General features: G+C 43.6%; 1 protein-coding gene across 1 annotated transcript in view; it reads right to left on the bottom strand.

Annotated features, from left to right (window-relative positions):
* The window catches only part of LOC133954010 (semaphorin-4B-like), a 46,490-nt gene extending 31,070 nt beyond the window's left edge, over positions 1 to 15,420 (bottom strand). Inside the window, exons 1-2 of the mRNA XM_062388260.1 lie at positions 15,109 to 15,420; positions 1,746 to 2,192 (exon numbers count right to left, since the gene is read on the bottom strand). Coding sequence (XP_062244244.1) covers positions 1,746 to 1,866 — 121 coding nt within the window. The 5' untranslated portion in view covers positions 1,867 to 2,192; positions 15,109 to 15,420. The remainder of the gene's footprint in view (positions 1 to 1,745; positions 2,193 to 15,108) is intronic.
* Positions 15,421 to 25,279: the final 9,859 nt, after the last annotated feature.

Genomic DNA, 25,279 nt, shown 5'->3' with positions numbered 1-25,279 from the left:
GCTCTCAAGCCGCAATGATCTCAATCATGAATTTTAGATTAGCAATGCTCAATGGAGTTAAGCAAAGTGAGGGGGGGGGGGCATCAGTGGTTTGCTTAACACTTAGCTGCTGGGAACCAGCTTCGGGCCAATTTAATCCATTTAGTTCTTTGAGAAACAAGTGAAATGGCTCAAGTATGTGAAAGGTTGCTCTCGGGGTATGAGCGATGCCAAAGATGGAGACGGTGCGTGTGGATTACGGCACGACGCCTCGCTGAGTCGGCCAAGGACTGAAGAAAACATCAGAGTGCTGTTTTCGGAGGGAGGGAACTTCAAACACAGAAAGGCAGTGTTTATCGGAGCCAGAACACCCCTGCATCCACATAGACCTGTACTTTGGTTGTTGCTGGATCGGCATATTTGCCTGTGTGAGTGCTTCTGACACCACAGACATAAAAATACAGGACCCAGAGAGCCAATTTAAAGAAACATGATGACGAACAGTCCTTTTTTACAGCTACAACACAGGATGTTAAAAAATAAGTGTTAAGTGACACATCCCTGAAAAGCAATTTCCCCAGTCTGCCAACAACAACCTGATTCCCCGACGCCCTCCTGCATTTGTTATAAGCTCCCATAATGCATCAATCAATTACCCAAAAAGCTGTGTGTGGGACTAATTACATGCAGCGGTGAAGTCAGGTGGAAAAAGGGTCCTCTACTCACTCAGCGGATTCACCAGGAGACACGTGAGGTTTCTGTTTGTGAGGTCGACGGTTGCACTCAGCTGAACATTATCAAAAAGTAGAATTAGACTCAAAAAGGTAGGAAGAGCCGAGTGAGCCGAGTAATGCACGATGTAAAACAATATGCGTTGTGCAATAGTTTGTAGGCCCTAAACTGTCGCACTTTGTGTGTGCGTCGGTCTGAGGAGTTGCATGTTATTTTCCGAACAAACTTCTCCCTGTCGAGCCTCAGGGTGTAAAAACAACAAAAATGGCCAATTTTGGAACAAAGTGACATCTAATCTTGAAATAATTGCCTGCACTTTAGAGAGGTGGTGTTTGTAGTGCAAGCAACTTCAAACTGGCCTGTGTGTGTGCATGTGCTTGTGCTCTTGCACATCAGGGGCCAACAGGCACTTGTACTCTATGAATACACTGTAGCAATGGCTGCTTTACTATACATCACTAATGCACGGCTGTGTTTGCTTGGTTTCTTCACCATTGACCCAAATTTTGGTATTTCACTCAGACCCAGTTCGATTGAATTGTTGTTAGACTTGTCAAGCTTCCCAATTTTGTACAGAATATTACAAGGAAAACTGTGTAGGATTTATCCCTCAAAAATTATTAGGAATCTTTTAAACTACAGATCCTTGATTTCAGACAGGCATAAAGAACCAAAAAAACAGGTTATTCAGTTATTGACTGTAACTGTTTACTTTGGCAGCTTAAAGTATAACTGTTGGAGCGAACTTCTTAGCTGAAGACGGCGTAACCATACATTTTTGACACTCGAACTGACCTCTCAGTACACAGACTTAAGAGTTAAGAGTTAAAGACACGTTCTTGCATGGGATAACTACATTGCTACCCACTTGTGGGTACACTCTCGTCTGCAGCATAAACTAGGAGGTCTGACTGTTTGCATGGACAGTAAAAACTTTATGGACGATAGCACAAGCACAGCCATACAATGCAACAATTAAACAAAACACCAAGTTCTATTGATAACAAGTTTTTCAGGTATTCATTTAGACTTACTGTATGAGAAACTGATGCGCGGTGTGACATCATCCTCCGTGGCCATCCCTGATTGGAAGTAGGCGGCCAATAACAGCATAGCAGCAAGGAGAGAGTGGACAGTCACAGCTAGCGTCCACATGGTTACTGGATCCTCTCACACAGACATAAACAAATGCACGCTGCTTGCTAAGATTCCTTGGTTTTCATTAAGCTCCGGGACTGCAGAGCTTTATATTTCCACTCTCATCTTCCCGCAGGCTGAGGGGAGGAGGGGTGAGGGAACGTGTCCTTGACTTGATTCCTGTACTCCCAGTGGTCCTTACACACGGTTAGTAGACTCTTATCACAGAGAAGAGGAATCCTTTCTGGATTAAAAGCTGCTTGTTTTCATCCACTCGTAGTAGCTGTGCGATGGATCAGCGCTAAGCTCCGACCAGTGGCCACTTAGTAAAAGTCATTTTGGATCTGTGGAGAGAAGAGAGAGAAGCGGCTTCTTTAGGTTTGATCCAAAAACAAGTTTGAAAGAAAAAGATGAAACACGAGCGTGAATAACATATTTTTCCAAACTTCAAACGCAACAACAAACAACTACATAGAGTAGATGAGTAGAACAAAAGAGTGGATGGATGTGGGGATGGGTTAATCTGGAGGATGGTGAGGAACCATAACACAACAGTTGACTTATCTGTTCTGACAGGAAATGTTGGCATCACCCAAAGATGACCTCATCTCTCAGAGCCGACACTTTAATATTTAATAGTTGCACACTGGTGACTCAGGCTTAAGTCGTGAAGACTAAAACAACTATTTGTGCTTTCAGCATTTACTGTCATCGCACTGCCAGAGAAGTAAAACTCAGCTAAAGGGGGTCATGTAGACCACCAGCCAGCAACGTATACACACGCATCACGTTGTAGCTGGGAGGGTTTAGGAAACTTTATAATTTAAGTGAACGTCTTGATTTGCCGTTTGCACTGCATCCCACACAGTTTCTCTGTGAGACAAAGCGTCCGTTTGATTTTGTTTTAATCTCTATATTTAATTAAGCTATCATAAACAATTGGTAAGAGATAATGGAGAAGGTCCTGTGGGAGCTTGGCTCTAATTTTGTGGTATGTGGAGAAATAAATTAAAGAACAGGGACTCCCAAGACCACTCTGTAATTTGTTTCAAAGAGGCGCAGTGAACATGACTCTGACTTTTATTGGCTTAAGTGTGAGTGTGCAGATAAGGTGCACGTTATGTAGCTATATATGCTGAGATTGTATTTAGTAGGGAGTCAGCTTTCTTGGAAAAAAACCTCCCATCTGTTTCTTTCTTTTTTGTTTAAATAAAAATACAGAAGATATATCTGTGTACCTCTTTTAAAAAAACATTTTAATTCAAAAGCCTGATTATTTATCATCAAGATCTATAAATCTCTAGGAAAACAACACACTATCCCGAAAGTGAAATAAGATTCCTGGATCCATCCCCTTAAATTGAATCCTCCCCGAATTTAAGGGGTTCTTTTTTGGCCCTTATGTACCATCCTCCCACTACGTTTGTGGTTTGTCCAGTGAATTTTTGTGTAATGATGCTACGTTATATACAAACCATTTGCAAAGTGAAAACTCTTGCGGGAGGTGATAAATCGTGGTAGTTCTTAGACCTGCTATGAGTTAGTTTCCGATACTCAAAGACACTAGCAGCAACATGTAAACACAACACTGACCTGAAGTTCTTAACAAACAGCTGCACATCCTAGCCACGTTAGCATGCATTTGGAGTGTGAAGATTGTTTATGATCACATGATGAATTTGTTTCAATATTCATTCTTCTAAGTGATATTTGAATAATTCCAGTTTTGCATCAACAACATGATCGACACGTCATTCACATGCTCACTTGTAAATCCGCTGGGAATTTCCCTAAAATGTTCCTCCATTTCCTCCAAAATGTTCTCTGTTTTCTAGGGTGTTGCCAAGAATAGTTCCAGAAAATGTCCTGAGACCCTGAGTCAAACAGTTGCGTTCTCAGATACAGCTTGTCAATAAAATGTCAGGAATATATGCCTGAAAGCAAAGTAGTGACCCATATTTTCTATGGTAGCCACCACCGCAAGTAACACAGACACTAACATGGTAGAAAGTTAACAGTAAACCAGGAGAAGCACAGACACCTTAGTTCAGTGCGCACACAACTCTGCTCCTGGGATGCAAAACAACTCACTACTCCTTATTTGGCTGACAGCGCTGGATGTCTCCCCCGAGCTCCCACATACATGGTGACGTTTACAAAGTAAACACTGGAGAGCACATGGCGTCTCTGCTTGAGAGCTTGCATCACTGCAACAACTCCCTAAAGACCTCTCTCAAATATTTACGGTGGCTAATAAATCAAACAACAGCGCAAGACAAGCGGGGGTCAGCGAGTGGCCCCTGCTCGTCTGGTGAGATGGAGCCCTGCTGAGGAGGACCTTTTCAAAGTTCTGGTAAACCTGGTTAAACAACAACTATGCGCAGGATAAACAGATTTACAACCACATTTCTAACAGGGAAGCTGGCTGGGGCAGGCAGCTCACTGACTGAATGACCTGTTGACTTTGTGGCTGGTAGCAGGCAGATTGTAGTTGACTGACAGGCATTGCTCCTCGAAAGATCCCTGAAGAACAGATCTTTTTGAAGGGTAGGTGGAAGGTTATCTGTCTCACCTTTTCCGTGGTAACACCGATCGCACAAGTTTTACTGAATAAAGAACCTTTTCCTCTCAACTCTGCATCCGTGTCTCGCTGTCACACCCTTGTCTCTCACAATTCCCAGGTTCTTGAGCAATGAACCCATGTGTCACTCCTCGCTTCACTAGCAACCGCTCCAGTGAAGCTGGCTGAGTCACGGGAGGCTTAAAACCCCAGCCATGTTCCTGTAACATCTCCCTCCTCCTCCTCCTCTGCTGGTCCCACTCATGCCTGCTGAGACTGCAACAACAAGCATGGCAGCCCAGGGCATATCCTTATGTAACTCCAGAGGCCTTTAAAATTTTAATGAAAAGAGACGGGTGCTGCTGCAGAGGGTTGTCTGTCTCTCTGAGGAGTTGGGAATGATGAATTCTTTTGGGGTAATTCTCTAGGGCTGTATTGCGTAAAGGACCTCAACACCCCTGTATTGACCTTTCAATGTCCCAAAAAGTTGTTATTCCAACAGACTTACTTTGGGCCACGACGCACAGTTCTGTTGTCCAGGTATTAGTGCTCAACTTAAGAGTTTAACGGCCTGAATAAATGCCATCCACATATTTTTTTCTCATTGATTATTTCCAGATGGCCATATTATTCACCACCCTAAACACTTTTTTAAGTCTTCTCCATCAATGTACCAAAACAAAAAGCATACCTGCAGATGTCAAGGACACCTGAAAAACGTTTAAACTAAAAGTTTAATAAAAATTCCAATTTCTGTTGTTGCGATTACGCCTTCTGGCCTTTTTATATCTGAGACATTTAACTACAAAAAAAAAGTTAGCGTGCGGAGTCGTAAATAAGTGATGTCAATATAAAGAGGCCCCTGCAGCAGAGTGTGAAATTTAAGGTATCTGGGGAATCCAAAGAACAGGATGACTCATGGGTGTGAGGCCTAAAATGTTCATCTAACTGAGGCCAGCACCTGAGGAGGACAAGACGGATGTTCCAGACCCCAGAGGCAGATCCTTGGAGGCTTAGCAAGGGCACGAAGGGCATGTAAACTCATGTAATACTGCACTTGTTCTGTTTTCTTTTTTCATATTTTTGGCTTGACAACCATGACCAAAGAACATGCATTTTAGTCAAATTAATCATGTAGAGTCCTAATCCATTCTGAGGACCAATGAAGCCCGGATCTGAAGAGAAAAAGTACTAAATCATGATTGACAGAAAGTACTTGAAAAAAGAAAGTGATCTTATTAGAAACAACAGTTGTGGGATTTATGGGACTAGAGCTCTTTTCTGCTGCTACAGACAACCCAGTATGGTCAGTGCCACAGGACCCATCTGCTTGCCTAGGGGAGGGTCAGCTGCTGCTTGTGTCCATGCAGAGGGGATCTGGTGCCATATTGCCTCAGGCTACCGATTCATTAACCTTTCTAACCGCCCACAACCCAGAGGATCCCTATTAATACCTGCATCTGTTCACAGAGAAAAAGGATGTGACAGATACATTGGACGACGCACTCTGTGCCAGGTCATAGCAAGGTCACTAGAGGGGGAGCAGAAAGAATGCTTACCACTTGGCTGGCGTGGAGTAAACCACTTGGCTTTGCGTTCCAACCCCGTCTCCCAATAACTCATCTCTGAGAAGTGACTTGTCTCTCATTTAGTCTTTGGCACAGACCGAGGCACTTATGGAGATGATCAGCAGCAGCCAGGCACGACCCTGTGATGAGAGTACTATCACAGATCTGGACATGAGGCTACATTATGTTGCAGTCAAATCCATTAACAATATTGTTAAACACCAAAGTGATGGGGAACTATGAATGCATCTTACTTTTTGCCAGGTTAAAAAGGTGACATTGTGAGAACACATCCAAAAGGGTCATTGTTTTAGTTAGGCATGATTTAAAAGTAAAAATGTTCCACACGTGACCTTAAAAACAACATGGCCTCTTTGGTCTAAATGACTATTCAGGATTTATGATGCCATTATGTTGGGCAAAAAAAAGACCTCAGGAGGTGACTGACAAGGCGGAGACTCCTTGCTGTGTCTGTCATTATAACTCACACTTATTGCCTAGCTGAGTGGGGCAGTGCATGATTGCTTTCAAAGCAGGGAGATGGGAGGAGGGTTAAACTGCCCCCCCACCTCAATAACAGAAAAATCAATGGTTGACCATCAAATGACTATAGCTTTTTTCAGACATGACCTGCGAGTAAAATCCGGAGAACTGGCTACGGAGTTTACCCCGCAGCCTGCTTTCCACACATGCACAACACAGCGGGAGCTCACACACACGTTAACAGCAGTACGAAATCCTCAGGCGAGAAAGTGAAGCCGTCGCAGGCAGAGGCAGGAAGAGACGTTTCAACTGTGCAGATGATCCGGAGCATCTCCCTCGCCTTTTCGTGTTCAGCCCACCACCCGCCTGAACACAATTTAGTCCATTTGATAAAAAATATTTAAAAATCTATGATGTAGGGCCAATACAGGCACTCCACGGTAAGTAAACTATTTTGAACATTTTTTTATCCTAAATGGAGTCGGGGTCCAGGCTGGAGGCCACCTATTAGGTACAGCACTGTGCATAATACATTGTGTGAACATGGGGTACCACATGTACTCTCATCCAGCCAGTGAAGTGAAGATGCAGGTTTCAGCTGAGCCGACTGTTCCCAGCACCATGAAATGAGTCTCCTAAATAAATCACGACCGGGTTAAAAATAAACTGTGAAAAACCCTCCTGATAGCAGTCCAGGCAGCAGCAATTGTTTTCTGAGTTGGTGACTCAGGAATTTACACAACGTCTACGTATGAATCAGCATGTCTGGGTGAGGGAGCTCAGTGATTAAGAGGATGTTTTTTAAAAGATGAGCAGTGGTGACGTCACCAACAGTAAACTACAGGACCCAAACAAATGAGAAGAGTTGTGATTTCTCAGATGATTTTCACAGAGAATACATGAGAAATATCACCAACATTTAGTGGAGCATTAAAAACGAATTGCTTTCTAAGGAATGTATAGTAGCTTCTGGGTAATACATCTATCAAAGACAAATCTCCAGGATATCCTCTCACAGCAGCTTTCTACTAGTTTTTAATATGGATGCACCACATCGCCATAACTCATAAGCTGCACACAATGCATGTCCTGGAAAAACATATTTTCATCAGGATACTGTTTTGTTTTTAAAAGGAAATACCCGCAGAGCAGGAAGTTGAATGCTGATTAAATGTAAACATATTAAAGATAGTTTTAAATGGCAACAGAAGAAAAGGAATAAACAATTATCAAGACTAAGAGACAAAGTGGCTTGATTTTTTGTTTACACAAACAGGAAAATTATTTCATATCATCTCTTCAAAATAATTTCTACCCTGCAGGTAACATGATTTTCACTGGCTCTGAAACTGAGGACTCAGTGTCACTGCACAACAGAAGAGATTTGAACTAGGATAAAATACAACTTTTATGCAAGCTCCAACTTTTAGGTCTATAATATGGAACAGATGTTCATTGAAGAGTCGGGAGCTTTATGCCTGAAGGCAAACTTCCTCTGAAAGAAGCAAATTTGTACAAATGGCACAAGGAGGAAAGAAAAAACGATCTGACTGCAAATCAGTCACCATTGATTCAACATATCTCTCTCTCCACTTCCTCTATGCAAATGATTTCACTTAATGAGAGCAGGATGACATAAGTTGCCAGACAGTAGATCGATTTACTGCTTCCCCCTGGGTCACAAAGACGATGAAGATTTTATTAATTAATCAGCAGATCTCAAAAGCTACCGAGAGATTTTTAGACTGTGTACTTTGATGCAAATAAAATTAAAACGTGTTTCTGAACATTTTAAGAGATCAACCCCTGAATGCACTTCTGAAAACTTTTTAGGCTTATCTCTGAATTAATTATTCACATGATCCCAGAGTGATAAGAGACTTTTCCCGACATATATTATTAATTATTCACAGAATCATGTTCCTATGGATGACAGCATCATGTGGTATGCCACTGAAGCATTGATGATGATTTAAAAGATAATTGTATATTAAAAAAATGGTCGTGCAACAAACTAAATCCCATGATGCTCAGGTCAAATCAAAGCCACATCAAAAATAGACAGGCTACATCCATGCTACTATGTTTGTGTCGGGTTAAACTGGAATCTCTATAATAATATCGTTCATCTCCTACACATGGAAGCGTTTCATTGTAAAATGCAGACTTAAACTGCAAAGAGCTGTTAGCAGAGACAATGGGGTCAGCAACGCTTGTATTTGATTATCCATGTTTAGGTCTATGCTGCTAGCCGAGGCTAACGCTGCTTGTTTTCTTCTGGAAGGGGTTCGTCTGATAGGCTGACGAATCAGCGAAGGCTATGTCATCGCATCCGGCCAGACTAAAAGCTCAGCGTGGACACCAGGCCTATCCATACCAGAGTAGATGCACTTTTAAAAGCATAAGAGTATTGATGTAGCCTGACTCGTTGGCCGTTCACATTGTCACTGAATAAATAAGGATGTTTTAGCTTGACAGACCGTTATATGAGAAAACAATCTGGGATGATGACCCATGACAATAATCACACCATTTTAATGAAGTTTTAAAAGTGCATATAAACAGTCCCTGACTAATCCCCCTCTTTGCATCAAGCCGTCTTCACATGTTAATCAGGTATATGGTTAACATGTGAATATGCCCCAATTGGATTTGCATGACCCTAAGCATCCAGACAGATCTGTGTTAATTGTTGACTACAGTACGTGCAGTGTTTCCGTGATCCCGTCATGTCCGTGCCTCGCAGTCTAAAAGGTGTTCATTAAAATGCAGCCATGACCTCAGACTTTCCTCTGCCGTGCCTCTTAGGTTAGCAAAGAGGGCTGGATTTTCCGTGGCATCTATCCCAACATGCTAAATCTACACTGCATTGAAATGAAGGGCAAAGACTGAGATGTGAGACTTTTCAGCTCTATCTTATGAGCTCACATGCGATCTGAAGAATTTTTCAAACTTCCTTCTTACATTGGTGTACATACTGCTCAGCTCTGCCGCGCAGGAAAGAGCAATTATCATTTCAAACGAGCGAGTGAAGCACAACTGGCAGAGGAGATAAGTGCTTAAAGGAGAGTTGGGGTCACCCTATTCCCTCTGATAAAGACTTGCCCTTGCCTGAAATTATTCTACCCTGATGGGGGAACAGTGGAAGAGCGCATCTTGAAAGATTTGCAAAGCATCAATTATGAATTGTGCATGTCAATCAAAGTGCCGTGTGATAGGAGGCATAATATCCCAGACTTCCAATAGATCATAGTCCAGTTACAGAAACTAAGGCCGTTTTCAGACATGGACTCCGGTACAATTGGGTCCAAACATTCTACAGACTTTACATTTCACATTTGAACAATGTCAACAGGGAAATGCCCAGAGCATTCAGATGGGGGTTAGCGCCTTGGTAGAGCATGCAGGAGGATATGACGTATAAATTCCACTGCAGAAATCCCATCTATTTGTTCACAGCACATCAACACAGGCGTTAGCCCTTATTGCCAAAAGCTCTCGGATTTGCTCTGTATTTTCATCAGTGTGTTGTTCATATGGCAATTCTTTCTTCATCTTGATATATTTGTTTTCCTCTTGTTTTTTCATATTTCACATGTTAGAAACATCAACACGCCCACTTGCTCACAGTGAATCCTGTGGACACAATCCAGCTGTATTCTCACATGGGCTCAGTTGGACGTTTACCAGGCTGCTGGTAGAAAACATTCAAAAGAATATCTGAAGTAACTAAGTTGGACATTTGCATCCTCACATACAGCCCCTGATCATTTCAGGAGAAAGTCTGATGTTCAATGCATGTATGTAAACTGTACTTTGGAACCTTAGGAGATGTGCAAGGCACTCCTGAGGAAATCCCTTCGCTGGATTTAAAGTAATTTCTATTCGACTATAAACTGACTGGAAAACAGATTACACTAATCTCCTTTTGTTTAAAAGGTGCTTCTGGCTTTTAATACGTACTTTTATCCACTTAGACTAATGATGAAGTGTGCTGACCGATCAGGAAATGATCTTGATTAGAGGCGAACATTTTTCCTCGGGCTGGAACCCCACAACAAAAAGAGACAAAAGGAGTTTTAAATGTCCGGTTGCTTGCGGCTCTACAGCATGACAGAATGCAATTTAATGATTGTTCAAGCCATCATTGGTGAACCAAAAAAAAAGAAGAAGAGGCATTTCATTTATTTCCCTGCCTCTCTGGTGTCGTTGTGACTGATGGAGGAACACTGTTGCTATCAAAGCTGCAAATGGACGCAACACACAGCGTCTCATTCGTCGGCCGCTCTGATGATGAAGTCAGGGGAGACCGTGGACAAACTCTGTGGCGTGACAAAGGAGAGTGGACGATTTACAGTCTTGTAAACACACAATAGAGGCCTTTGTGAGGTCTGGACCACGCCGTGTTAGCATCACAGTTCATCCTCTAATTACGCCATCAAATCCACAGACTTGGCTATCCGTAGCAGGTTATTCATCTCATGATTTAAACATGGAGTTGGAGGGGAGCACAATTAATCCCCGCAGTTAAACCGATGTGAGGACTCATTTCCTTACAGGTTTTGACAAGCGGGGCAATAGGATTTTAAAAGCGAGTCAGATGACGATATTCTGGCTTCACCTTTTCAGACCCACAAGTACGAGTGTCGACGACCACGACCACTGAGCATTGACCACAGGACCGTTCACGTCACTTATCCAGAGCGGGAACATGACACAGTTGGTGCGAGTCGTTTGTCTGGCTTGTCGCTTGAAGGCAGGTGGCGGTCTACTCCCAGCAAACATGTCGACTTCAAAGAGAACAGCTGTAGCACTTCTGCTTTGTTTACCGTCAGGTAGGAGATCTGTCTTTGTCTTCACTAGCAGTTGCCGCCAATAAAGGAAGTAATAAGTCTCCCCTGGCAACTCTCCCACTGATAACAGCTGATACATGGTGCAGACGAGGAATGGGGTCATAATGAATTTGTTCAACTATAACAGTTAAGTGGGGAAGTAATTGGAAATTATTATTAAGACTGCCTACATTACGATGAATTGATTTCCACTTTAAATGCAATAGAACAGAAAATTAACCTCTTTTTCATAAGCAAGGGGCTGCTCGCAAATTATTCGGCCCGGGAGGACACAGAACTTTTTCTTTCTCGCTAAAAACAAAGGGTTACGGAAAGAAGTAATGTTCTCCAGAACAGACTACCCCCCCCCCCCCCCCCCCCAGTCTTTAGACAAAAATACAATACTCCTGTTCACCCTCAATGATTTCCATACAGTCTCTAATGTCACTGGGGTTCTCTGCACTGAAGCATACTTAAATTGATTTATACATATGGCTTGTATTGACACACAAAGTGAATTAAAATGTGATATTAACAGCAGCATCTTTATTCTGTTCTAAACAATGAAACAGTTTTTTTTTTGCAAATTTCCGATAACGTTCCCCTTTCTGCCGCATGAATGACACACTCTTTGTTTTAAAAGTTAAATAATAAAATATGGACTCTCAAGACAATCTTAGAGGCAAATAAAAACACAATAACTGTATCCACACCAGCCCAGAGCTCTGAAATAGGAGCCTCTGATTATCGGTGTAATTCACCAGGAAAAACACATCTGACGCGTCTGAAAAGTCTGCTTTCCATTACAAAGTCACGGTTTATCTTTTTCCTCTTCATTTCTTTCAAAACACGGGAAGGAAAAGGGAGAAAATGTTTTGTTTCTCTCTGCGGAGGAACACGTTACATAATACATTCTCATACCAGGTCAGCCACCTCAGATCAAGTCCCTAACACAGGTCACTTGAAAAACTGACTTGTGACTGGCACTCGTCACACAGATGCAGAGAATTGAGTTAAGTATCCACACCAGGAAAACCTGGGTCTGTCACTGCCCAGCTTTATTATGGGGTTGTGAACCCAACAATTATAGGTTTACTTTATATCTAGTGTAGCACTAATCTGAGTATATAGTAGCTATGCTAGTGCTCTCAACCATTACTTCTCTCCTGAATCTTACACATGCATGAAAAATGATCCGACTGAAAACAAAATATATATATTAGAAATGCTCTAAGAGGTTCAGTCTCCAGCAGGAATACTGCAAAAAACACATTAAAGACATAAAGACTGTTAATATCAAAACAGCATTTTCCTAAAAGAGCAAAGATGCAGTGTCTCTTTCAACACTGGGGTAATTTAGTTACAGATTAAGGTCCAGAATGAAACCATTACCAGGAACTCTGATATGAAAAGAAGTCCCACATGTTTTTCCTTGCTAAAACATATTTGTTTGTGAGGCGAATGCTAGCGTGGGGATCAGCAGGATATAAAGTTGTAGAAAGGTCCAATTAGGAAAATAAATTTACAGGCTAATTAGCATGGCCTGAAAGGAACCTGCCTGCAGAGATCTCCTTTGGCCCGACACCTCCTCCCCTGCAGGGCCTGGCCAGAATTTCTACAGGACCTGCAGGTCATTCTCAATATGAATGGCCGGGTAACTGGCACACAAAGCTGTGCACAGACACAGCAGAGACAGTCAGCAAACAGGGCCTGAGCCAGGCTTTAGTGAATGCAAATGTGAACCATTAAACCTTATCGCCCATGTGTAAAAGGCGACGTGTGACTTTTCACAGTTGAGGCTACAAGAACTTTCACAGGTTCCTTAAACTGAAGCTGCCAAATATCCCAGCAGCTCCAGGAACATTTGCATTGGATCTTTAACACATTTGAGGTTCATCCCAAATAAAAAAAACATTTTGAGCTCATGTGCACAAACTCAACTGAGCTGGCCCCATGCCTGCACCGTCCCTGGGTACAGTCTGGCTTCAGCCCAACCAAAAGGACCGTTTCCCACGTCTCAGCACAATACGCAAAGCCGCACAGGGACCCTGGATGTGCGAGTCCCATCAGTTTGCACTGATCTCCACCGGTCCCTGTGGACACTATGTGGGATATCACTAACTTCAGGGAGTTTAAAAGCACCAGTGTTTCCCCTCCCGGGTTTCCACTTCCCCTCCAGCTCTTTTACCACAAGCTCTGCACATGCTGACCATTCCTCTGAAGTTGTTACAGTGGGTGGAGTGTTGGGTGGAGTCTGTGTATTTGTTTTGAGTGTTTGAATGTGTGTGTGTGAAAGTGTGGGTGGGGGTCTCCATGTGTGCACATTGGGTCTGTGTGTGTGTGTGTTTCAGAGAAAAAAGACAGGGAGGATGATGGGGAGAGGGTGTCAACATGCTTTGTAAGTGCCCCTGCACATTTGCTTACAGCAACAAAGCCCGACTATCAGTGTCATTAGTGTTATTGATACACCATCACACACTGGAGAGGGGAGGAGAAGAACAGCAGAGGCCTGGAGTGGAAGGACTGCTCCACTGGTCATTTACAGTCTGACTCCAGCAAAGCATACCAGCACCATGTAAACACTGAACGACGCTCGGCTCTCTACGGAGCCCCCGGAGGGTCACGATGAGAATTTGTTCGAGGATTACTTTTGCGTTCCCTTGCAATATGTTGTGTCTTACTGAGGTAACAGCAGGCTCAACATATTCTGGAATATCAATAACATTGCAGCAAACTGTGGGACTGGACTCTGGTTGACATATTTACAATTATCCCAATACTTTTCTTCTTCTGTTCTTTCGGAGACATTTGCAGAGACTTTGGCTCAGTCTGCATTTTCTGCCTAAACCCATCCAAGCACAACACGACAGGAATTTACATATTTTGTGTCCCCTGTCCCTGACACACATGGTTATTGCGTAAAAACAAAAAAGGACTTAACATTTTAACTTTTTAGCCCGAACCTGGACTAGACTTTTGGGACCCAGGCCCAAGTATGATGATATAGTGCTACTGCTCAACAGACATGTTTATATAGTTAGTTATGACATTAAACTCAAACAAGGTCTATAGCTCCAGAAGCAGGCAGTACGGTGATCCGAATTGGAACCAGTAACGGTTCTTAAGACAAATGGATGCACATTTGTGCATCGACGATGAAATATGATGTTGCATGATGTCAATAGTAAGCTGTTGCAAAATAACACAAAACTATCACAAAGAAATGCAAAGGTAACACAACAGTTTTCTGTTAAATAATTCCTAGTGGGACCCTTCAGGGACTCTGCAGGCCTCACAGCCTGTGGATCCTCCAGATTTGCTCCATCAGCTCAGAATAAACCACACATTGTCTCCTCTCTCCTCGTGAGCCTGGAAATAAACACAGGTGCTTCATCCAGATTCAAACCATGTGTATACAAGCAGATTGACACGGGAGGTCATCAGATATAAATAGTGTTTGGAGGAGAATAACATTAAAAAGTTCCAGAAAAACCCATGGACCAGTGTTTCCGTAGGTGTGGTGGAAATCAAGCCCAGAGCCACCGCTCCCTGTGTGTTGTTAGAGCTGGATGGAAGCAGCAGCTGTTTGCCCACATGGCGACCGAGGGGTCAGTCCATCAGCCATCACAACAAAGCTGCATCACTTTATCATTCTTCATTCGCAAACAGGCGCATGGACATGACACGAGCGGCCCCACGAGCTACACCCAGGAGTCAGATCAACGCGACGTATCGATACATGAAAAGATAAAACACCACCAATCAAATCAATCCATCAGAAATACACTTAGGACTGAAACCTCAGTGCAACACTTACACGTGTGTGGAGGCAGAGAGTTAGTCCTCTCGTAAAAACGAGATAAATGGGCCGATTCCAAATGTTACTCCGCTTCTCGTGTGTCCTCGGTGTAAAAGGTGTGAGACCTGGAAACCGGAGCCGAGCGCTGCGCACGGAGCTGGAGCCTCAGAGCCGACACCCACACCCACACGCCCCGATGCCGCTGAGCAGCCGTCCGTGGAGCCGCGTGGAGCCGAGACCGTCGCGAAGAAACAAGTCCAAAAGAAGAGTTAAATCCGTAAAGTGCGCCCCGGCTGCTTCGTAGACCCGAATGTGAGCGTGGAGACCATCCTCCTCTTCGTCCGTGTGTGTGTGAAGAGCAGACGCGCCTCCTCCTTCTCCTCAAACCTCCAAACTTTAGCTCCTCCCACTGCACACGCTGCTGAACCCACACACCGAGGAGGCCCCTGTCCGTCACAGTGGGATCCAAGCTTTCAATGTTCCCTCTTCTCGTCAGAGAGAATGGTTCTAAACGAGCCTGCAGGTGTTCATGAATCATGCAAAAATACATTTTCTTTGTAATAAAACGTTGCAGGAACTCCTCTGTACCAAAGCAAAGGCCCTTACACTCTTTTGGGTCGTCAGTCAGACTTTTAGGAGCTCTCAGAAAATTCTACTGTTTCTTGATTGTTTTTGTTATGCATCGTTTTATGGTAGTATCGATGTTGAGGGTTAGTGCAGTGGCTGAAAGAGCTCAACGCCCTGCAAATTAAAAAAATACATGCAAACAGAAAAAAACTGGTGCAAATCAAGAAAACGATTTTTTCCAGGGGACCCAAAAATAGTGATGAACCTGCAGTTCAACGCTCTGTGACGTCTGCTCCTCATCAGTGGTGATGGAACTTCACAAGGCATCACGATTATGACCTTTTTATCTAAATTGCACTTCTTGTTTCTATTTGCAAGTGTTTCTTATATTTTATTTGCAGTGTGCTGAGCTCTCTCGGCCTTGGTACTGAACTGCCAAATAAGAAAACACAACAACATTCGCTCATTGCTGACTTGACGGAAACATCGGCCACTTATTTGTTGTCTTCCCTTATTTGCCATTGTATTTTTTGTTTTTCTTCTTCTTCTGTTGTTTTCTGACTTGCGGTATTGTATTTTCTTTTGCTGCTCTTTCCTATTTGCTGTTCTTTTTCTTATTTGCTGTTGTGTTATTTTATTTCATGTTGTGGTTTGCCTTTCAAGGCCCCCATTAGGGTTAAGAATAGACCATGCAGTATAAAATAAATCAAGTGTACTCGATTCCAAGCAGTCGAGTATGAGAGAAGAGAGGGGATACAGTGTGGTACAGTGGTTCCTCTCTTCCCCTCCAGCCGTCACAATGACAAATGACAGCGTCCACCACAAAGAGAATTAGAGGGGATTATGTAGAACGGGCAACGACCTGAACACAACCAGACTCAACCATTCGTGTAATCTCTTTTCAGCCCTGGAAGAGAATAAAAAGTACTGTGGACTTTTGTCATCTCATTCCTTCAGTCTGTCAGTCTGCTCCGCTCAGGACGCACAAACAAAATCATCATGATCTCCTCTTGACGAGGAGGGACACACACAATCAGCCTCTCACGCATCACACACAAATTCACACCTGCAGGGCAGCAGATAACGTTAACAATTAGTCTGCTGCTTTTGCTCTCACCCAATGTGTGAATATGTCAGATATTTTGACTGTTAGCGCAGAGCAGTGTGATGACAAGTCACCAAACCAGGCGCACAAGGCTTGAGGCTGCATCCTGAGACGTATATGCTGACGCTTTATTCTGGAAACGTTGTCATCGTCTGACTGGTTCTTTATGACTCTACAGCAGATAAGGGCCAACGCCGCCCCCCCCCCCCCCCTCCCTCCACCCCCTAAGAGATAGGTGCGTCATGTAGGGTTTAAACTCATGACTCTTATTCTGACTGTGTGCATTACGGCATATTCTCTCGCAGACAGATGCCAAATCTTAGTTGCCTCCCATTATCTGCCGAAACCCCAAGTAATCCCCCAAATTAGATCAAGGATTACTTTTGAGAAGATTAAAATCATCCATCTTATCCAAAAGGTCCGGCTTGGAACAGCAGGGGGTGGACGGACCACTCAGCAGCAACAATCCCTCTAAAGATGGAAAAATACTTGTCTATTCTTCCTGATATGGCAAGAAATCCTACAAATAGATAAAAGAAATTATTAATGTAATTTCGCCAGTGCGTCACAAAAAAAACTAAATTGAAGTGCCTTACATTCTTCAGATATAACTGAAGATGCAACAACAAGATGCTATGTAACTGCAGGTCTGTGTGAAGCACTTCTCTAAGAAATAAAAGACCCATGGTATTGAACATGACAGTTTTATTTATTGAAATTATTCCTGTCTTAAAAAGACAAAATCCTCCGCTGAGGCAGTTTGAAAAGATTGCTTTTCCCGATTGCTCAGTCATCTACAGAATCAACCTTAATCTGCCGCTGCACTTAAATAATGTCCGTCTGTCGTGGCACGCAAACGCACCAGGGAGCACACGGCCGCCATTCATATTAAGGTCACAGCCACCCAAGGGGATTTTATTGGGGTTAAGTGTATGACGGGCCCTTTCAGTGATACACAACACCAGATTAAGAGACTCGCCTAAATGTTTTGTGTAGTTACCCAACAAAAGCTGCCAAGTAGCGGCTCAAAGCAGAGGCAATATGTCGATGATATCAACCAACTGTTTTTCTCTACACTCAACGTGTGGAAGGTGAATTGCTTAGTGGTACTATCAAGGACATTCAGAAGGAAGAAGAGAGATAATGCAAGCTGTGTGGCTCTATGGATATCGTTTTGATCCATAAGGAGGTTTGTTGATTTATTTAGTTTTGGGTTAAGGTGTAGCGTTAGGTGTAGAGCGAGGTGGTGGGGAAAAGGTGACACTCCACGAGGGGGGGGGGGGGGCACAGGACTGTGGAGACAGTAACCCAGTTCTGGGACACTTTCTTATTACTCGTGAACTGAAACCATGCGTCAACGACCATTGCCTGACTTGGTCGAGCTCGGAGCAAGGCATCTTTGGAGGGGAGAATCAAAGGACCTAGTCGTTGGTTAACCGGTGGAAGATGTTCGTGAAGTTCAACTGAACAGTCTGAGCCATCAAAGACCTCCCTAGTCCAATAGTCTGCCTGCACATAGAGAAGTGAGGTACATGATTGATGTATACTGCATACAGCGCAGGGACTGACTTAAGTGTTAGCAGGTGAACGTGCAGGAGCCATAGTGAGGAGAATAGGTATCTCTCAGTGGGTAGGTCTACGATTTTAGTCCTGATTGAAACATCTCAACAACTATTCCTTTGTCCATGTTCTCCTGAGGATGAATCCTGCTGACTTAACAAATCTGCTGAATTTTCCTGCAGAGCATCAGTCACTTGCCCAGTACTGTGGTTTATGGCCACATGCAGACCTTATGGCCTTTGTCTTTATTGCTGCACAAATAGTCCCTGCTGGAAAGTAAGAGATGTTGACATGCAAGAAGGTCGAACTCATGACTCAGGGGGGTGGGGGGTGGGGGGGGGGGTGCTCCCCCCTGACCAGTACACTTCGCCCCAGCATGCTGCGAATGAAGTCAGAACAGCCCGCTGCCGCCGTCTCACGCACGGCTGACAGCACCATGACTTATGTCAGTGTCCTCACCTTGCCCTGCTCCGCCAGTTCCAAAAGCTCTGTCCCCACATCTCACTCACCCTCTCCCTCCCCACACCGGAGACCCTCTCTCTTCACGTCGATGATTCATGACCAACTGATGCAGAGCTCCAATCGGAAAGTTTCTCCCATAAATATCCAGAGTTTGCTTGTTTTGACAAGTTGGTCACATATCATAGACGGGAGTGACTTGCTGTTTTGATACCTTTAAATCAAGCTGTAAGCCCTCCCCCCATGTCTCCAACACAAACTGACTTAAACTTCTCAGACCAGATCGTAATCAGGATAAATGCATTAGTATCTTTTATGTTCATGTGAAACCATCATCATATATTATTTGCGGGCTGGTTGGTGGAATTTCAAGGTAAAACATTTAATCTCTCCTGCAAACTTGTCTTGTCAAACCTGCCAGAACTCCGCCAGAGAAATACTTGGACCTTGATACAGTTTGTAGTCAGCTCATCCAATTGAAAAAAGAGTTATATCTTCTCACTTACTCCTGGTGTTACAGTGATGCTGTTGTCAGACATGCACTGAACTGGGGTCATATTCCTGAAATGTTGCAAACAGGCTTCATGTGAGAACACAAATTCTAACTCAAATGTCTGGAGAATGTCTGAAGCCGTTTTCAGACAAAACATCCAGAAATCGGGCTAGAACTTTCACTAGATGTTGCCTTCCACATATGGAGAACGCAGCAGGAGATTTTCCGAGTTGGATCCGTTCAAACAACAGGTAAATGTCTGGAAAATTCAGGTGAGGGGGGGAGTCTGGGTAGAGCATGTTGTAAAAAGACAACATTCATTTAAGTATAAATTCCGATGCAGAAATCACATGTATGTGTTTGCAGCGCATCGACAGTGGTGTCGGCCCTCATCGCCAAAAGCTTTTGAATCTTGCGTTTTAAGATGCTTGAATCCTTTTTCTCCTACAGTTTTGAATCTGTCACACGTTAGAGAAGCCATCAGCGCCCACAGTAACCTGCTGGATCTCAGGATGGAAACTAGGTGTCACACATGTAGAGGAAGATGTCAACTTGGAGAAGAACCAATGCCCTTTTCAATGTAATGTGAACAAAATATACGTAATTACTGCAGCAGAATTAAACAATATGTCCCGCCTCCTGCTCTACAAAGACTCCACCCCTCTTCTGAACACATCATCATTTTCCTGTTGTTATGAACGCGTCTGACCCGGACCATCTCCTGCTGCGTTCACCGTATGTGAAGGGCAAAGACAAGAGAATGTCCAAACATTTAGCAGAGTTCATGTCAGTAAACAGCTTCACAGACAGAATGAAAGAATAGAATACAGAGCAGAGTAACATAGATAGAAAATGCTGAACTGTTTAATATGTTTAATCTTGTTCTACCGAATGAATAGTTCCTACATTTAACAACGGTGTTGTGTAATACATTACCACTTTTCTTTGCATTGTGTTGGTAACAGCAACAGTGTGGAGGAATGAAGTATATATTTCTCTCTTTTTTTATTTAACAGCACAATGCAGCTTCTGTTCATATCAAAGAAAAGAGAGGTGGTTTCTATTCTTCCCTGCTGCTTCACACCCCCCCTCTCTCTATCCCTCAAGCTCACACATGCCAGAAGTATGCCTGTGTTTTTATGGTGTCAGGGAAAATAATTAAACAGCAGACACAAATCCTGTCACAGACTTTAATTGACTCTAACTTCAATTCCTGACGTGTTCAATCACCTCAGTGACTTTTTTTCCTCTTTCGTTCCTGCTCGTAATTTAAGCTCAGAGGTTTTTTCAATCCAGTTTATTATAGAAACCGGTAGGAGCTGAGGACCGGACGAGCGAAACTACGAATGAGCCGAGCGGATTTCATCTTCATGGTTCTGCAGTGAGTGAGGTCGTGTTGTGACCAGGCTTTACTGTCTTTGATTTGTCTTCGGAGTTGCCTGCTCGGAAAAAAACCTCCACAAAAGGAAAGCATGTGAAGAAATGTGAAGATGCTGAGGGAAAGAATGATGTGAGCGGTCTGTCTGCGGATCAGCTTTGTGGCATGTCCGCGCCACGGGATGGTAAACTGCATGTTGGGCTGCCGAAAAAAAGGAACGAAGAGACTTGTGATGAGATTCTGACACGAAATGGTCTCGAAACCTCGATGCCAGGGTCAGCTGAACTGCTTTGGACGTCTATTTATCTTCTGTAATGAATTAGAGCCAATATCTGCAGTCTGGACCGCCTCTGTGCACACACTGGGGGGAAGGGCATGTGGTGTTAATAAGAATTCTATAGGACGTCACTATAGGACGCTATGAAATGAATGCACCTTAATGTGGTTTGCTTTTCCCCGGAGAGCTTCCTGCTGAGGGAAATGACATCAGTGACGACCAGCTCAGTGTAAAGGCAGACGCTGGTGTGTGTGGGTGTGTGTGTTTGCTTGGTACATAGATTTTCTTTGTCTGGCTCGTTTCTTAAGGGTTTTGAAGCTGGGAGGCTGTGGATGCAGCAGTGAGAGGGCAGAGGTGAAGGTCCAGCACAGCTGCACAGTGAGAGGAGGAGGAGGAGGAGGAAGAGGAGGAGGGCTGTGGGAGACAGCCTCCAGGCACTAAGAGTGAATTAATTAATTTTTTTTAGAAATCTTCAGTGAAAATAACTGTATTCCTCTTGACATTAAATACTACACAGGGTTAAAGGGGAATACCATTAACAGTAGGAAATTCTCCTTGTGTTTATGAGGTCTGATGGCAGGTTTATCCATTAAGGTTTTTGTGATTCTTTCCTGAAATTAAAGACCAGAAAATCAAAACTCCGAGCGGCTCAGCTTTCAGTCAGAGCTCTGTGGAGGTTTGTGGAATGTAAAGATAAACAGTTCGTTGAAAACAGAATGAATTTTCCATCAGCTGCTCAGGCAGCAAAGCAAGATATTAATGAACCTGTGTGGTTTTCATCAAATATGAACTCCATAGAAACTCTGACCTGTTATAGATGATAATAATACCAATGATTAATAGAGATGGTATGAACTAACAAGATTTTCTTATGGGCGAGAATCATTCTCCATACTTTCATTGTTTTCTCCCCTACTTCACTGTCCAGTTCCTGGTGTCCTTGTGCTCAAAGCCTGTGGTTCCCAAACTAGGGGCCAGGACCTCCTGAGGGGAATGATACACAGAAGGACGGTCACAAGACAATTTTCTGAAATCAAACACAATCCTTAAAATCATACTTAGACATAAAACCTCTATAAAGGTCTGTATAGCTGTTTTCAGACATGAACTGAATTCAGTTATCTCCTGAAATTACCCTGGAGTTGTATGTGAGAACGCAAATATTCAACTTGCAGACAATAGAAGATATTTGAGTCAGAAGGTAGAGGGCATGATATCTGCAGGATGAAACTGTGCATCGTGTTATAATAGAACAGGATGAAAGAACCAGAGCCGCTGTCCTGGGTCTGTTTTTTTTCCATAAGCAGGCCTCACATCTTCACATGTTTTATTCTCAGGAGTACTTGTGGTTTCTCTGTTGAAAGCAAAAAAAAAAAAAAAAACCCCTATCAAACACTCACAACCTTTGATTAAAAAAGAGACAACAGCAGCTGGTGGTGTTCATGTAGAGGCCTGCGTACGAGCGGCTCAGAGTCTACAGAGGAATCTGAGGTAGGAGGCGTGAGGGCTCTTCAGGAAGCAGATCCCTTGTACAGTCGGCAGAGTCAGTGCAGTACTGATTGAATTTATCCTTTTTGGGGTTTTCCAATCTTTCAAAGTTCAACCTCCAGTGATTTCATGCCCTCGTATTCAGCCCAGCTGACGGCAGTTCCCCCACTGAGGGCAGATCGGTGTGAGATTGTTCCAACTACTTTTCTCCAAAGCTCCAAAGTCAGAATTTGTATCAAAACAGATGAAAAGAAAAGAGACGTCTCACGATCGGGGGAACGATCAAAGAACTGAAGGACGGCTGTGACGACAACATTAGCTCCTGGTTTGACTCTGAAAGGTCTTTGAGCCAGTGGAGAGACACAGTGTCTGTCGTCGGCCATAATGGGTTTCAAACAGTAAGAGATCAATAAACTATCTCAGTATGACCACATACTAACCTTTTAAGGACCCAAATAATGCATTGACAGCCAACGGGGAAGTGGCTATGTGCAGCCCTTCCTCATGCCTGTTGGTTTATTCGTTTGTAGTGGGACCATAATCCTAATTACTTCCCATTTATGTCGACAGAGGGGATGTCAAACAGCCTCGAGCCGGAGCTGTTTCATGCTCTAATCGTCGATTTAAACATCCACCAACATATTTGCGCACATTGCTCCACAAGGGGCTTTGGAGAATTTGAATAAGGCCAGCTGACTTCCAAAATATCTTTCTCTTCCTTTTCTGTGTGTGGTTCGAGCTGCAATCATCGATAATAATGAGCGGGTTGAAAGGCACAGCAAAGCTAATTTGTTTGTTGGTTAATTGGAGAGCGACATGCAGATTATCTAGCGTGGAGAATATATTGTTTGGTTTGCTGCCAGTGAGCTGGTGTCATCTGATGGATTACACTGTCCTCCAGACTTATTTGCTTAAATAATGGATCCCACCAACGTGCTAATCAAGTCAACAGGGTAGAAATACTTGAAAATTAACAGTTTTCTGGCATTTATGCTGAAGTAGAAGAGCAGTGAATCATGTCTGGCTCTCTGTGATACAGAGGTGCAAAAACATCTGGATGAATTAGTTATGAGAGTGTCCAAATGTGAAGTGGACCAGACATATGAAATATTAACATTTAACATCCAACACACTGGATTAATACAAAGGTTAGTTTACAGAGCAATTCTTCTCTAAAGTGGAGAAGTGGTCGACTTATCCTACAGCCAAACACCTAAACAGTGTCTTCAAATTAAAACAAGCTCGGTCCACACAAGCTTTGGCTCTGTGTCTGTTTTTAATTGTTGCAGATTGCTCAAGTAAAATCTTTTCTCCTACAAATTTGCAGTTGTATCATTTCAAAAGGCAGATTTGATCTTGTAATTGATTATGCATGCTGCGTTCTACAATGGTGCAGAGGCTTATATCAGTCATTTTCTTCTGAGAGGGACATGTGACAGGAGCCTGACGAATCAGCGAAGGTGCTGATTCGAAAGGACCCAATCATGTTTCCAAACGTCTCAGTTTCAGCCCGTCCAGACTAAAACGCAGCCCTGGCGTTTTCAAACTGAAACTCAAAGTATTGTCACTCTAAAACTATAGCAGTGTGGACGGGAGGCGGATCCTTAGCAGAGTTGATACATTTTCAAATGAAAACGTAGCATTAAGGACCTACAGCCTAACTTCACCCACTTCTATCATCATGCATATCTTATTTAGCAGTCAAAAGCCGTGGCGATAATAGAATTACTTTTCTTTTTAGACTCAATGTCATTGAGGCTTGGAGTGAAAGAGGTCAGTGCAGATAATGGAGAAGGAGAGGACCAGAGAGAGCGTCGCAATTGTCCAAATGTCACAGTTCACACCTCGTGCACACACCCAGTTTTGTTAGTGACACAGCGGGGACAATCCATACGTACATAATGAGACTGTCAGGGCTTTATTGTAGCCAATTTATCCTCCCTGTCCAGCTGGCAGGATTCGGAACTAACTCAACTGACACAGGAACTAAATGCAGAGGCAGCAGCAGCAGCTTTGCTTCTTACATTCATGTGATTCAGATTTTTTTCCTTCCCACTGTTATCTCAAAGCAAGGGTACTGACATCTTTCAAAGAGGAAACCAGATAAGACACAACACCCTGGAGCATATTTAGATGTCCTAAATTAGGCTGCTCCTGCATGTAAGTAAATTTTGCATCTCACTCAAGACACACACACACACACACACACACACACACACACACACACACACACACACACACACCATGAGGCGTACCGGTACTTGATAAGGTCAGTGTTAATACTGGAAAAGGTGCTAAAGAGACCCAGAAACACACACACACACACACGTGCCCGCCCTCAACACATCTCCGAGCACCTCACTGAGGACGCAGAAACACAATGAGCCAGGACCCTGACCGCATGCATCTATTGCCATGGCACCCATCCCCAAGATGACCGGTATCTGTAGTAACTGAGCAACCTCACCCCTACTTCCCATCAGTCCACCAGCACAACTCAGCTGTCAGCCTCTCCTCTCCTCCCAGGCTGCAGCACAGCAGTGATGCCTCCTTGGTGTTCTGTCCGCCACGCGTAATGCCCTTTCATCCTTTTGTCTTATTGAGAACCACAATTGCCTGCTGTCATAGGAGAAGAAGGGAGGGACTCACCGTGCTCTTCCCCCCCACGGCTGAAGACGGGAGCCAAGGTGGTGTGAGCGGAAGCTGCAGTGGCGGAGGAATCCCCCTGGTAGTGTATGTGTAAGAGTGTGTGAGAGGGAGTGGGGCTGTTTGTGTGAGTGTGTGCATGCAAGTATGTGTGTGAGTGAGTGAGTGAGTGAGTGAGTGTGTGTGGGTGTGTGTGAGTGTGTGAGTGTGTGTGTG

The sequence above is a fragment of the Platichthys flesus genome, chromosome 1, assembly GCF_949316205.1.
Source record: "Platichthys flesus chromosome 1, fPlaFle2.1, whole genome shotgun sequence".
NCBI lineage: Eukaryota > Metazoa > Chordata > Actinopteri > Pleuronectiformes > Pleuronectidae > Platichthys > Platichthys flesus.
The sequence above is the reverse complement of the archived record's forward strand: the minus strand, read 5'-3'. Positions and strand labels throughout refer to the sequence as shown.